The 15,680-nt window shown below is 32.6% G+C and overlaps 2 protein-coding genes across 2 annotated transcripts in view; one reads left to right on the forward strand and one right to left on the reverse strand.

Annotated features, from left to right (window-relative positions):
• LOC143072380 (uncharacterized) overlaps window positions 1-15,680 on the reverse strand; it is a 230,978-nt gene that overhangs the window by 150,526 nt on the left and 64,772 nt on the right. The gene's annotated exons all lie outside the window — the stretch shown is intronic.
• The window catches only part of LOC143072376 (sodium- and chloride-dependent neutral and basic amino acid transporter B(0+)-like), a 35,217-nt gene that overhangs the window by 1,969 nt on the left and 17,568 nt on the right, over window positions 1-15,680 (forward strand). The window contains exons 3-8 of the mRNA XM_076247274.1: window positions 3,168-3,306; window positions 4,331-4,462; window positions 5,940-6,086; window positions 8,163-8,340; window positions 11,422-11,560; window positions 14,722-14,856. Coding sequence (XP_076103389.1) covers window positions 3,168-3,306; window positions 4,331-4,462; window positions 5,940-6,086; window positions 8,163-8,340; window positions 11,422-11,560; window positions 14,722-14,856 — 870 coding nt within the window. The remainder of the gene's footprint in view (window positions 1-3,167; window positions 3,307-4,330; window positions 4,463-5,939; window positions 6,087-8,162; window positions 8,341-11,421; window positions 11,561-14,721; window positions 14,857-15,680) is intronic.

Raw genomic sequence — 15,680 nt, forward strand, 5'->3', positions numbered from 1 at the left:
GCATTGTCAATATTGCTGTGCTGTTATTTTCGATTTCGATTGATTATTTAATCATTTTACTGAACAAATTACCTTTCGTTTTTCTTTAGAAACAAGTATTTTTCTTTTTTAATTTTCGACAAAAAAAAATGATTACATGTTTGTTATCAGAATCATTCTTAAAACCTATATGACCTACGATAAGAAAACAGGAGTTTAAAAATACCTTCAAGTATACCCGCAAGATTATTATCTTTTTTTTTACTGACAATTGGCGAGGTTGTTTTTTTCGTAATCATTTGTAACCAAAATACATAAAATAGCTTTCCTTCTTACATAGTATTGATATAGGTCAACAATTCCCATCTCATATATTTTGGATAAATACTAAGATTTTGTTTAAATCTGTATAATTTCGGTAATCTTTAGGCATTAAATTACTGTAGAACAATGTTAGAATGAAATCTAGAAAGATGTTTTGTTAATGATCTAGACAAACCAGGTGTAAAAAAAAAGTAATCAGATACCAGGTATTAAATCAGATACCAGGTATTAAAAAAAGTAATCAGATACCAGGCTAATTATGCATTACGCCGTGTAATTCTTTATCCGGAGGTTTAAGAAGTTTGATATCTAGTGTTAAATCTATTTAACACATGATATGGGTAAAATCTCTTTGTTCTTACTGTGCTATAATCTGGATAATGCACAGCAAAGGTGTGCATTAACTACCTCAGATATACTGCCTTGTTTAAATCTATTTTTAACTTTAGCGGCGGTTCCTGAATTTTGAAAGGAGCGTTATTCTACAAAATTAAAAAAAAATATCACCGAGTGAAGCGAGACTAAAAACAATATTGACGATTTTAATATGCTAAAACTCGATACTTTGTCCAATCCAAGGGTGAACGACCTATTCGCCACCCACCCCGAATCCGCCATCTGCCTTAAAATTACGACTTGTACAAACATCGTAGTTTCAAAATAGGAAACACGAAAGGTTTCTCATTCCTTTTTTTGGTAATTTCTGCCAAAAAAGAATGGTATCTAAGAATATCCGAATAACAGAAATCTGATTTAGATTAGTTTTAAACTCAATGGACTTTATAACAACTTTTTGAATATCTATTCCTATAAAATGCCTACTTTTGGATCAAATTTAATGAGGATCATATTTAAGTTTGTTTCAAAACAGGGATGGGGGATTAGCTGAGATCAATCAGACTTCATTTAGATGGACGTATCTTAAAAATTAATACAGTAGACAAACAGAAATTTGTGGGGTTGGGGAATAAAAGATTGGAAAGAGAAACATATTTTCTGTTTATTTAACATTTTAAATTTGGGTAATATACAGCTTTCTCTACGCATATCATTTAGGGAAAGAAATTCAAACTCAATTAATCCAAACTCAGTAACCCTTTCAGTCATGATTTTTTTTCATACACCCTTTTGAAAAATACAATTTGCAGTGGCGGATTCAGAAGGGCGTCGGGGGTTGGTACCTCCCCCTCTTTTGGACGATCAATGCATTTGAGTGAGAGCATATAGTTGGAACCCCCCTTTTACTCCGGTTTGGGACCCCCATTTTAAAATGGCTGGATCCGCCCCTGTAATAGATTTTGTCAAAGTCTTAATCGTCACTAATTAAATAAAAATTGTGAATAAATTTAACAGAAACGATAAAAAAAATCTACCATTAAATCGCAATTTTAGAATAAGTCTTAATAAAAAAACAAATATCAATTCAAAACTTACCAAAGTCGTATTTTGCCTGTTTCTTTACCCTACAAGAAACTTTCCTAGGATCCGTGGATTGCGAAATATCGTCCCTATTTCTTAAACGTCCACGTAAATTGTTTGCGTCATGTGTTAAAACAGTTATTGGCCAATCAAATCGGTATATTGAATTTAGTTTGCACAGCTACGTCGTTCGGGTTAATTAGGGTCACACGAGCTGTGCAGATTAAATCCAATATACCGACTTGCTTGGTCAATATCTATAACATATCGTTATTGCGAAATTGCACACATAAGGCAAAAGAGAAACAATGATACAATACAATACAATACAATACAAGCAACATATTTTAAGAAAGAGTTTAATGTACAAATTTATGTAAAAAAAACATGATTATAAACTTGTCTGACTAACTCAGTTCTGATTAATGAAGACCCAATATGACAAAGACGATAAGGGGATGGTTTTACGCATGTGTTTAAGTTGATTAAAATCATTAGTGTGTTGAAATAATGGTACGTAGTCTTTTAGATAAACAGAGAAATTGAATGCAATGCTATATATATGTTAATGTCAAAATACAAAAATGATATGAAATTGAAAATTCGTCATCTGTAGGACTGCGCATTTTTTTTTTACATAATCTGTATGCTCTTGGAATAGTTCTGTATCTATCGATATTAAAGGCAAGGGAGTGGTATGTAATTATAAGTTTAGAGAGTAGCTGCCTATGTATACAATCATTAAAGTTTAAATATTCCTCAGACATTATAAAGAAAGGAGATTGGTATTGTATTTTTGTGCTACATGCAATACTAGTATATGTACCTATGGAAACACGTATTTGGGATTTTCTAAAGTTTGCTATGGCGTGAATGCTGAAGGTGTACATATAAGTCGGAATCTAAGTTTGAATCTGAATTATAAATATTATCATTATGCAGTACAATGAATTGAGCAGGGGAAAAACAATATAGAAAGGGGCTCTGTCTGCTGGGAAAAAATGTGGTCGTGTAAAGAGAATAAAGCTTCCATAGCCATAGGCTTCTTAAAAAGGTGAAAAGTAGAGTTTTAAATGCATTTCTGAATGTATCAGAGAATAGTTGTTATAATTCACATAAGGTTTACAGTTTATGTACAAGTTCCTCTAGCTATACTTGTTTTCTGGAAAGATTCAAACAGCCCCTTCCCTTTATATGAAATTATGTTTCCTGATAATGAATAGGAGACTTTGATTAATTGGGGACTTTAGACAACTCTCTAAGTTGTGCATTGTTCTCAATAGCAATGACCCCAGTTGTAACACGAACAACCGACTTGACTATGTTTTGTTTGAACGCTGCACCAAAGCAATCGGGAGGTTTGGAATAGCAGTACAATTCATTATATACTAAATTAAATATTATATTTTAAGTGATATCTTATAATGGTATGCCCTTTTTTATAGTTCTTTTCCCTGGTTGAAGAAAACAAAGAAAGAGGGAACTGGTCTGGACGATTTGATTTCTTTCTGTCATGTCTTGGCTATGCAGTGGGTTTAGGCAATGTGTGGAGATTTCCATATCTAGCATATAAAAATGGAGGAGGTAACTACAGTATTAAATCATATGTAAAAAAAATCAATATTATAATTAGTTTTAAGTTTAACATAGGATGAAAACTTTTCATAGTTTTTGTGAAAGATTTCGATTTTAAAAGTTTTTTTGAAAGATTTCGTAAATGCATCTGTTTGGATACATATGAATATTTCTGCGCAAGTGATACCCATTACCAGAGTAACCATTACTTCTTAATAAAAAAACAAAGTGTGAGCGTCACTGATGAGTCTTTTGTAGACGAAACGCACGTCTAGTTATTAAATTAGAATCCTGGTACCTTTGATAACTATTCACATATATATTAATCTTTAGCAAAACTGTGGTTCATCCTTAACTAGTAGAAATCAACGAACAATCAAAGTCGATTGCAAATATAAAAATTATCTGGCAAAATGTTAAAAGCCCTGGCTACTTAAGGAATATAGTTCAAACTTGGTTTCATAAGGGGGTAACTTAATTAACGTTATATTTGAAATAGTTTCTTTCAACTGTGAGATACGGTTTATTTTTTTTTACTTCTCATATTCTTTAAATTATATTTCACAATAGTTGATCTGTAGAAATTGAAAAAAAAACTGATAGACAATTTTTAACGTTAACCGAGTTCAAATTTGGTGAAACCTTTGTTTTGTAAGGTACCCATAAAAAACCAATTTGTGCTACAATTTAATATTTGAAGATTTGTTGTAAGATTACTACTTAACTTGGGAACACCTTACATTATTATCATAAACGGTTGCAACCCAACTGAGTGACACTGGTTTGTTTGCACTCTTACACTCTGAAACCGAACAACATAAATGATGGCAACTCAGCTACCACTCAGTTTTGTGTTAAGTTACAATAGAATACCCAACTGCCACCACTTTTACTTAAAGTTACCCTACTTTTTTATCGAATCGTATTGATAACTACATAATGTAAATAAATAAGTACAGCATACAACGGGAAGAGTTTATAAAATAAAAACGTGAAAAAAGTTAATTAAATGAATATTATTATACTTTTTCAGGAGCTTTTTTCATTCCATATTGCATATGCTTGGGTATTGTTGGTATACCAATCTTTTTTATGGAATTATCACTTGGACAGTACAGTAGCTGTGGGCCAGTGACATGTTGGAAATTTGCTCCACTGTTTACAGGTAGGTCAATTGGTGATGTTTTTAAGTCACCCATGCAAACAAGAAAGATATTTGATTATTGATTTATTATAAAATCTTTCAACTAATCGGCGAACTTTTGTTTTAAAGAATCTCTCCTTCAATCTTGAATACCTTACAGTGAATGATAAGATTATTATTTACGTCTTTCCTTTGAAACGTAGAATTAATGTATCGTTTGGCGATTAAATCCCGTACATATGTGTACGTTATTCATAAAAAAAACCTTAAAAGTATCGGTTACTGCAAACCAAAAAATTTATTAGATAGAATAGTTATGTCAAATTACTTCTTAACACTGTTACGAATTAACAGCTTGAGAATGTTATGATATTTCTATACTTACATGTTTTGTCTGATATCTTTATGAATTTTCAGTAGTAGTTAATTTTGTCATTCCAACAGTCACGTCTCGGTCATTACAACTGAAAGGACGTGCTTGGTCAGCTGCTCTTTGCCCACTATCTACGTTGAGGGCTTAATGATAGATGGATCAACGACTTACTTCTTTTTATGCAAAACAAAAATCAACGCTGTACAGTAAACGTTTAGTTTCTACGTAAATCCCAATGTCACTGTCTTACAACTTTGGTCCTGATAATGCTTCCTGTCATCGTTATGACTATACCCAGGACTCATTGACCAGTACTTTATTAATCTGGTTAGCGGGCTGCCAAGCTGACCAACCTGGCTCTGAAAGCAGCCGTTTTGAAGGCAGTAAACAACACCAAATTAGTCAACATACCAAAAAGAACTTACCAAAACCAAAATGGCGGCCGTCCTTTCCAACTTTCCATCATCACGCATGAAAATATATATACGCTAACCAAACGAGCCTACCTTGCGAGGACTATAAAACCAGTCAAGGTCGTTAAACACTTCCATGAGTTAGTTAAAGTTGTCATTTGTACCGAAGACAGTAGACAGCGAACATTGGAAAGAAAATGGTTTACAGCCGGCAGAGGGTTTTGTTTAAGTGTAGTAAAGTGTTCGAAACCTGCTGACAGGATAGAGATATGCTGAGACAGGTGGTTCGGTACAAATTGTCCAAACAGGGTTGGACATATCTCACTATTGTAATGAGTGTTTGCTGATATACCATGCCTTAGTGCTGCTATACCATGCTGTTCCGACAGTTAAAGACAAATTTTTTCATAAGGTTTCATAAAAAAGTTTACATATTGATAGTTCGAATTTGTTTCATACATTATGATATAATATGTTCGAAACATTAAGGTTTCAGTCCAGTGCCATACATTGAGGTTTCAACCTTTAGTTCAAAGAGTGAAAAAGTATCAGACTGAAATGTATTTTGAACAGTTTTGATTTATCAGATTCGGGTTAGATTGATACATGTTGAAATTAAATTTATGTAGTATATTTATTTTTTTAGATTTGGCAATGATGTGTTTGCTTACAACCTTATCATTATTTTTGAAAAAGACTGTTTTGATTTCAGGTATTGGTTATGGCATGGTTGCTGTATCTGCGTTGGTAGCAATTTATTACAACATGATTATAGCATGGGCCATTTACTACTTGTTTGCCTCTTTCACCTCAGAGTTACCATGGGAAACTTGTATTGGAAAAAGTTGGTCAACAGCATGTAAGTACTAGTATATAGAAACGTCTACAATTTCAAACATTAAATACAAATCAAATTTCTGTGAAGACTGTCTTATCAAACTCCAATTTACATAAAATATATGACAAAGGTTCCATTAACATAAATTAAAGGTTCGATTTCGATTATTTCTTTACTTTAACGTCCAAGAGTTATAAACGAGGGAATCAAAGTCAAATTCTATATCTATTCTTATATTGTAACGCAATGTTATGAAACATAAAATGTAGTTCGCTTTCACATTGAATTTGGTTTAAGCGTTTCATTGTTTGTTTGCTAGTTGGAGTGTATATTTCATTTAAAGATTACCGTAATCTTTTACCTGATTCTTGTCAAATTGTGTTTTACAAAGATATAGGAAGATGTGGTATGAGTACCAATGAGACAACTCTCCATCCACGTCACAATTTATAAAAGTTAAACATTATAGGTCAAGGTACGGTCTTCAACACGGAGCCTTGGCTCACATCAAACAGCAAGCTATAAAGGGCCCCAAAAAGTTACTAGTGTAAAACTATTCAAACGGGAAAACCAACGGTATAATTTATATAACAAAAACGAGAAACGTGAAACATTTATGAACCACATCAACAAACAAAAGAATAAACAAAATCTAACAGGGGCAGAAATATTCTGAAAGATCAGATCAACCTATTTTCTATTTGCAACAAAACTGTCAAAAGACTTCTGAAAGGAGCTATTGTCCTAGAATGGCAATTTCTATCATTTTTTTTTAACATTTTTTCCAATAATCTTGAAAACAATAGACACAGAGAAATTTTAAATATCAAACTTGATCAGCAAGATAATACCTACAAATATGTCAAGTTGTTGACATTGTCAGACCAACTCCTTATTAGAGTTATTGTCCTTTAATAACAAGTTTTACTAACTTCTTTTGTTTGCCAAATATAAAACATACTATACTAGATGTGGTAAATTGAAAACCGCAAAAATCATCATGACAAGATCTACAAATATGGCAAACATTGTTGAAATCGTCTAACGAGCCTTTATCAGAGTTATAGGCCCTTTAAAACGATTTTCCCAATTCTATTGGTTTTGGCTTATATAGGAAAACATATAATGATAATAATAGAAAGATAAAAACTACGGCCGTACGGTGACCTATAGTTTTTAATGTCTGTGTCATTTTGGTCTTTTGTAGATAGTTGTCTCATTGGCAATCATACCACATCTTCTTTTTTATATTAGCAAAACAGACAAGACCTACAATTAAGATAAATGGCCGAAATGGTCAATTACTTCATTTTTGCAGGGAATAATTCCAACTCATTGAATCCGTATTCATGTGCACTTCAATTTAACCCTTTAGCTAGAGATGTATTACGCATGAATTATGCGTGTACAGTTATCATTCTTATACAGGTAAAAATGATGATAATCACATATTTTTAGCCTATAATATTTAATTAAACAGACCTAGAGGAATACAATTGCAGTTCGCTATGTATTTATGTGTATATCTATGATTATATTGCTTAGATTACCGTCGGCAGTGTTCGGAGTTCAACTTGATCGTTAATAAGATGGTATCCAGACTAAAATACACACGAAATGATGATACATGATACCAATCCCATGCCTTGGATTTTTTTTTGTATACTTTGGATACATTTTTTAGTATGTTTTAAATAAAATATGAGAATTTGAGTGAAATCGGAGGAAAAGTTTGCCAAGAATTCTTTTCTTGTCCACAATGTTGGAGATAATTCATTGTGAAAGATGGACATAGAACTACGTGAGCGACACAAGCTCCTTAGAGCTTCTTTTTTTGTTTCATACATCCTTCATACTGAACTGTTAATTGTTTTAAACAGCAAAAATGAATCCGATGACTTCTAAATATTGTACATCTTTTAAATGGAAGAATCAAGAGTAATTACATATAATTTTTAACAAACATTTTGTAGACGAATTTAAAAAAAAATGTCAATTAAGTTTAGTTAATGTTTTATAAAAGAATAAACATTTTTGTTTGAATTTTTTTCGTACTCACCTCTTTCAAGTACTGTTTACCATAGTACCTTTTTACAGTATGTTTGGATAATGTGAATATAACAGATGAAGCAGGATGCGCAAGTATGAATTGGAGTCTAAATACAACACTTGGAACTTGTTATGATGACAACGGTATCCTCCGGGGAATGTTCAATGAAACACTTGCAAAAGAAAATGATATTAAAAGAATTCTCCCATCTCAAGAATATTTTGAGTAAGTATTTTTGTTTAAGATATTTTTTAAAAACCACTCAGAGTAACCTACGATAGAAAAATAACAAGTTAGCAAACACAGATTTAAGAATATATTGCACATTTGATTTATCAATAAAAATATTTATTCTGTTGAGGAATTTGTTAACATAAATCAATGGTATTGATTCGATTGCACCAGATGCGCATTCGACAGTTAATATCTCTTCAGTGATGCTCGAGGCCATTACATTTGAAAACCAAAACACTAATACAAAGTTTAAAGAAAAAAAACCTGGGCCTATTAAAGGCAGTAAACCAAAATCCGAACAAAGTATCCGAGCTATGCATGAAGAAGATAGACTCCTTCATTCAAACTAATTTTATAAATTTTATAACAGCCAATTTCAATAAAGTTATATTCGTGTTTTCATGCCAATACCGAAGTACTGCCTACTGGGCTTTTGGTGATTACATCGGCATTCACTCAGTGGTAGAAAAGATACTCATGTTATAGTGTTAGATGCGCACGTCACAATTAATTTATCTTCATTGATACTTGACGCTAAATATTTGAACAGCTTTATTTTTAGAGATTCAACATTTTTATAAAGATCTTACTTAAAGATTTGATATTTTTATTGAAATCTTACACGAAGAATTGACATCATTTTTAAATAATGTGAGAACCTTCCTAGTAAATATTCATAATATTATACAATCAGCAGTCCTAAAGCAAGATATCTCTGGTCATTTGCGCATTGATCAATATAACAAAACAAATTTATCAGTTATGACAAAATTTTAGTGCTTACAAATATAAACAGTTGATTTAAAAACCAACACCTATATCAGGAACAATGATAAATCTTGAATTATCCTGCAATTGGATGTCTTATTATACAGATACAGTCCAACAGATATCGCTAGGCTGATTCTGTATACTATACAGATATCGCTTTAAAGCTCCATTCACTGCCGGACTAGTGTTGTATGAACCTGCGTTACCTCAGAATGTGAATTGCAGTCGCATTCTAATGACGTTTAGCTTGACCTTAGGTGAACTATAGCTTAAATTGCGCTATGTTTGTTTCAAGCATTTCAATAAAGCAATTTGAATTATACACATTTTCTGCTAATTGATAAACATGAACAGCAGAATTAATCCATTTTCTACAGCGCAAAATCATGGAGTGAACAATTGAGTGTGTACATGTTTAACACAAAATTAAAACAACCATGCAGCTATCATGAATGTCAATTTCAGCATGCATGTTCAGTTCAACATTTCGAAGCGTAGGACAAATCGCATACTTTTGTTTGAAATTGGACAATGTGTTCTGAATGTGTGATTTTAATATTACTACACGGGCCTCAAAGGAGAATAAATCAAAAATAAATAAAATAAATGTGAGTTTTTCTGCCTTTTAAAACAAAAGCGATAAACAAAATTAATTGCAGGATGAGGACAATAACTGTTTAGTGTCTTTAAATATCAACTGTATTTGTACTCGGTTCTAAACAGCGGAGTTATATATTGCTAAAGCTCGCATTACACCTGTTTCTTAGCCTCGTACAAATACAGCTGATATTTAAAGACCCTAAACAGTTATTGTCTATGGATCACTACAACCACAGTGCATTGCTGTATTTTAATACGGCGATCATTTGATGAATATTTTGTTTCAAGCCCCTTTCAATGATATAGCTTTTACGTATTAGGTAAATAACAACCTTTATGATGTCATATTGTATTAAAAAGGACAAAAAGTGTGATCTTTACAATAATTTGAGTATCTTCTATTAAGGTCATAAATGCACAAGTATTCCACATTCCAAACTAAAAGACAAATTGAAAGAGTTGGTATTACTTTGCTTCATAAAAAAGAATGGCCAACGTAGATACAAGTATCTTGTCTTAGGGAGGGATAAATCATACTTTGTAAAGAATCACTCTGATTCAAACAAAAAAATCTCTGAAACCGATATTATCAAGATGCTTGATTTCTTGATTGACAACATATTTGTAACGTTTGGAGGACGTGTTTTTCAACAGACTGTCGGTATCCCAATGGGAACAAACTGTGCCCCTCTACTTGCCGACTTGTTTCTTTATTATTATGAGGCTGACTTCTTGTAGGAACTTCTTAGGAAGAAAGATAAGAAGTTAGCAATATCCTTTAACTCTACTTTCCGCTATATAGATGACGTTCTTTCACTAAACAATTCAAAATTTGGTGACTATGTGGAACGCATCTATCCCATCGAATTGGAGATAAAGGATACTACAGATACAGTTAAGTCGGCTTCATATCTTGACTTACATCTAGAAATTGACAATGAGGGTCGGTTGAAAACAAAACTTTACGACAAAAGAGATGATTTCAGCTTTCCAATTGTGAACTTTCCATTTCTAAGTAGCAACATTCCAGCAGCACCTGCATACGGGGTATATATCTCCCAATTGATACGATATTCCCGTGCTTGCATTTCCTATCATGATTTTCTTGATAGAGGTTTACTGCTCACAAGGAAGCTATTAAACCAAGAGTTCCAAATGGTGAAGTTGAAATCATCCCTTCGTAAATTTTACGGACGCCATCACGAGTTGGTTGACCGTTATGGAATAACCGTTTCACAAATGATATCGGATATGTTCCTTACGTCGTAACTACAATCCCCTTCCCTTTCATGAATGTGACCTACCGAATTAGACTATTTACCGGATTTGTAATCACATAAGCAACAGGATCTGCTTACCCTTCCGGAACACCTGAGATCACCCCTGGTTTTTGGTGGGGTTCGTGTTGTTTATTCTTTAGTTTTCTATGTTGTGTCATGTGTACTATTGTTTTTCTGTTTGTCTTTTTCATTTTTAGCCATGGCGTTGTCAGTTTGTTTTAGATTTATGAGTTTGACTGTCCCTTTGGTATCTTTCGTCCCTCTTTTATAAAATACACAAGTAATTAAAAACGTGGTCTGAAGTAAAAGAATCACAGCATTATTCAGGAACTGAGGATTTACCATGACTCAATCAGAAAACGTACTACATAAGAAACAAACAAACTGAATTTTGCCTCATTATCGTTCTTTATATCTTCAGCTATGTCGCTATTGGTCAAGGAAACAGTGGTGGAATTGATGACTTGGGTCCAGTGAATTGGAAACTAGTATTATGTTATTTGGCAGCATTCATATTTGTTGTTTTGACCCTCAGTAAAAGTATTAAGACATCAGGAAAGGTAATATACCATTGTTGTCGTCTGTAAATATTTTTGGATTTAACTGAATAGATATTATGTTTAGTTTTATAAATGAATATGATCGGGAACAAAAGTGTGGTCGTATAATAGGTTATTTTTGCTTGTCCTGTTATACAATTTAGTGATATCTACACAATGTAATTTTTGAATTCTAAACCTGCAATTAATTTCAGCAAAAAATCTAACGATAAAAAGCATTTGTATGTCATCAACATTTCAGTATAACTAACAATCAATTTTTATCGGAAGATTTTTTTGTGAACAGCTGTAGCCCTTAGACTGCATTTTTTAACCAGCGAATGTATTGTTTTTCTCACCTCTAAGAAGAACTGAAATAAAAGACCACTAGATCGAGAACGATCTAAACAGAGTGAATAATGAGTAAGTATGTCTGTACATCTCGAAATGCTCCACAGTTGGAATAGTGTCTGTATGGGATCGTGTTTTATTGAGTGATTTCATCGGATTTATACGAGTATGACATATTTTGTCGAGTGAATATAATCAAAAACTAAAACAGACTTCCTTTCTAGTAAGACGTAAAAATAGAACCGTATTTAAAAGAGCATAGAAGGTATTTGTGATAAATAGATATTATCAACCCTATATTGTTTTGTTTAAAAACATTTAATTTATACTTATAATGCTTTATCCAAAATATAGATTAAAGCTTTTTTTTTACAAATACGATACTTCAGATATCATCGGAAATGCATTTATTGGATCTATATTTACTTAGATATACAGAAACTTAACAAATATTCTTGTTTTTGCATAAGGACATTTTGCAGAAATGTCTGCTTCTGTTGGAACACATAGAATCAAATTCATAACAGTGTGGTCGACAGTAAAACGTTTCTTTTTAATTGAATTGAAAAAAATACCTATAACTTTTTTGTCATTGGCGATGATTTTATGCTCACTCAGTCTATCAGAGGCCTTCCACTGGGGATTTAAATAATCACTTGTTCAAGTATACAACAAATTATACATTTTGCGTATGTATAAAATTACGTAAATGCAAATTTCACAAGGCTTGATCCCAATACCCTTTTTACTGTCCAATAACTTGCAAGGACGAAAAAAATCCAGTCCTGACAGAAGTATATATATAGTTTCTATTATTTTGTCTATATGTTTTGATTGTGCACAACTTTTGAAAGTTGATCATGTATTCGTTCTAAAATAAAATTTCAGACAAGATAACAGTTAAAAAGATGACATAATTCGACAGTTGATAAATCCCTTTCACTTCCGAAAAAAAGATAATTATCAACACCAGAATTGGAACTTTTAAAGCCAGTTAAATATTTTTTTTCTGAAAGTACGTGCACTATCATAAATATTAATTATCAAAACATAACAAAAACAGATTTTTTTTTAAAGTTTTCAATATTATAAATCTAAACGTAAAGGTTATTCCTGATTAGTTGTTCGAATTATTCTAGGCGTGGAGAACCTTTGGTGCCCCCACAGTTTAAATGTCTATCGTGAGTCCGTCGTGGGCAGTGGTCGTTACAGACAAACGTTCATCTAATCTGTCCCAGTCAATGGATAATTTAATGTGTCAATCAATTGCCTCAGCCACACTGTTATAAATTATATTCTATTCTTCGTTCCTTTATTGTTCCAGTGCAAATAATATTACAGATTATTTCTTCCACTTGGATCTCATACAATGACAAAACTTCAATTTTATGAAAATGTTCATACCACGAATTGCTTGTAATTAAAAAAACTAGATCACTGGACCCCATTGATAATCATTAGAATATAAAACAAATCTGGGTGTCGTGTGCTGAATGTTGCCCATCTCTTTTTGTTTTGTTTTCATTCTTAACATTTGACTAAGAATACAAAATGAAAATTATTAATTATCACGCAATTGAAGCTCGTTATATTTAAATATCAAAACAGTCTTAAAACTAATGAGACGGTCAAGAATGGCTCATAGACTAATAATCAGCATCAGCATCTGCGTATCGCAGATTTAAGATTCCAAGTTACAAATATATTCTTTAAAAAGGTACACAATACAAAAAGTATTCGAAAAAAATTCACACTTGCCCTCAGTAATGAAAATGATGTATTTTCAAGTAACTTTTGGAAACCCTTTTTACCCTTTTTACCCATTTCAACAAACTATCGGCATTCCCATGGAAACTAATTGCGCCCCTCTTCTTGCCGACTTGTTCCTTTATCTTCATGAGGCTGACTTTATACAAGAAATTCTAAAGAAGAAAGAAAGAGGTTAGCTATATCCTTTAATTTTACTTTCCGTTATGTAGATGATTTTCTCTCACTAAATAATTCAAAATTTGATGACTATGTTGAACGGATCTACCCATCGAACTAGAGATAAAGGATACAACAGATACAGTTAAGCCTGCCTCATATCTTGACTGACATCTAGAAATTGTCAATGTGGGTCGGTTGAAAATTGAAAAATTTACGACAAAAAAGATGATTTCAGCTTCCAAATGAACCTCCCATTTCTATGCAGCAACATTCCAGCAGCGCCTGCATATGGAGTATGTATCTCCAAATTGATACGATATTCCCGGGCTTGTATATCCTACCATGATTTAATTGATAGAGGCTTGCTGATCACAAGGACGCTATTAAACCAAGAGTTCCAAATGGTGAAGTTGAAATGATCCCTTCATAGATTTTTACGGTCGCCATCACGAGTTGGATGACCATTACTGAATATCCGTTTTACAGATGACATCAAATATGTTCCTAATGTCGTTACTACAATCCAGTTTTCATTTTTACGAGTGTAACCTACCGAATTACACTATTTACTGGTCGGCAGGACTCCTGCTGTCTTTTATGTATGAAGAATATCACAATTCTAATATTTTAGTGGGATTCATTCTAATATGTGCTTTATTTGAGTATCCGAGAACTGGTCTGTAATAAATATTTGGAACCTCACACCAATGTGCGATTCTGAATTGCATGTTGCAAAACGTATTCAATACCCTTTACTGCGTCATTTTATTTGACACCTCGACACCGAATGGTTGATTCACGAGCTTGTCAATTTCACTTTGTCATGTGATGTATACAGATTCATAATGTACAAAAAGGGTCAAATGCACAAATTATATAACTCAAGCTACTGTATATTTTAGGTGGTGTATTTTACAGCAACTTTTCCATATGTTGTATTGATTATCCTATTTGTGAGAGGACTGACCTTAGAAGGTGCTTCAGCTGGAATTGAATTCTACATAACACCAGACTTAAGCAAACTCAGTGATTCTCAGGTAAATAATTGTCCGTCAACACACTCAACTCACACACGGATCTATTCGAAATATTGACCGTTGTCCATATAGACATAAACTCATTAACCCCGCCACATTCTGTATGTATGTGCCTGTCCCAAGTCAGGAGTCTGTACTTCAGTGGTTGTCGTTTGTTCATGTGTTACATATTTGTTTTTCGTTCATTTATTCATAAATTAGGCCATTAGTTTTCTTGTTTGAATTGATTTACATTGTCATTTCGGGGCCTTTTATAGCTGATTATGCGGTACGGGCTTTGTTCGCTGTTGAAGGCCGTACGGTGACCTATAGTTGTTAATTGGATGAGACAAGCATATTTTGACCTCTTTTATACGGCTGTCATCAAAATTTTATGATCAAAATAATATTGTCATATATATATGAGTTATATGTTTTTTCAATCGTCACAACTTACACATCAACTGAATGTCTTTTTGTTTTAATCTCATCAACAATCTTAATGTTTGTGAAAAATTGTCAAGTGATCTGATATAAAAGTTAAAAAAAAAATTCAAGGAAATTAAAAATGATAGGGAAATTTGCCTTATTAACCTGGTAATATTTCAAATGTATTTCCAATTATGGATGATATTTTGGTCGTTTTTCAAAAGATGCAGTTTTAATCGATATTGAAGACCCCAGCAATAATGGTAATAGCAGTCATATCTAATATCAATAACGGTACCAATTTTATTGCACTAAATGCGCATTTTGGAAATGAATGTCTCTTTGGTGATGCTCCTGTCCAATGTATTTTAAAAAAATCTAAAACTTGATAAAAAAATGTTTATAAGCCAAAATCC

This window comes from Mytilus galloprovincialis, chromosome 4 (assembly GCF_965363235.1).
Source record: "Mytilus galloprovincialis chromosome 4, xbMytGall1.hap1.1, whole genome shotgun sequence".
Classification (NCBI taxonomy): Eukaryota; Metazoa; Mollusca; class Bivalvia; order Mytilida; family Mytilidae; genus Mytilus; species Mytilus galloprovincialis.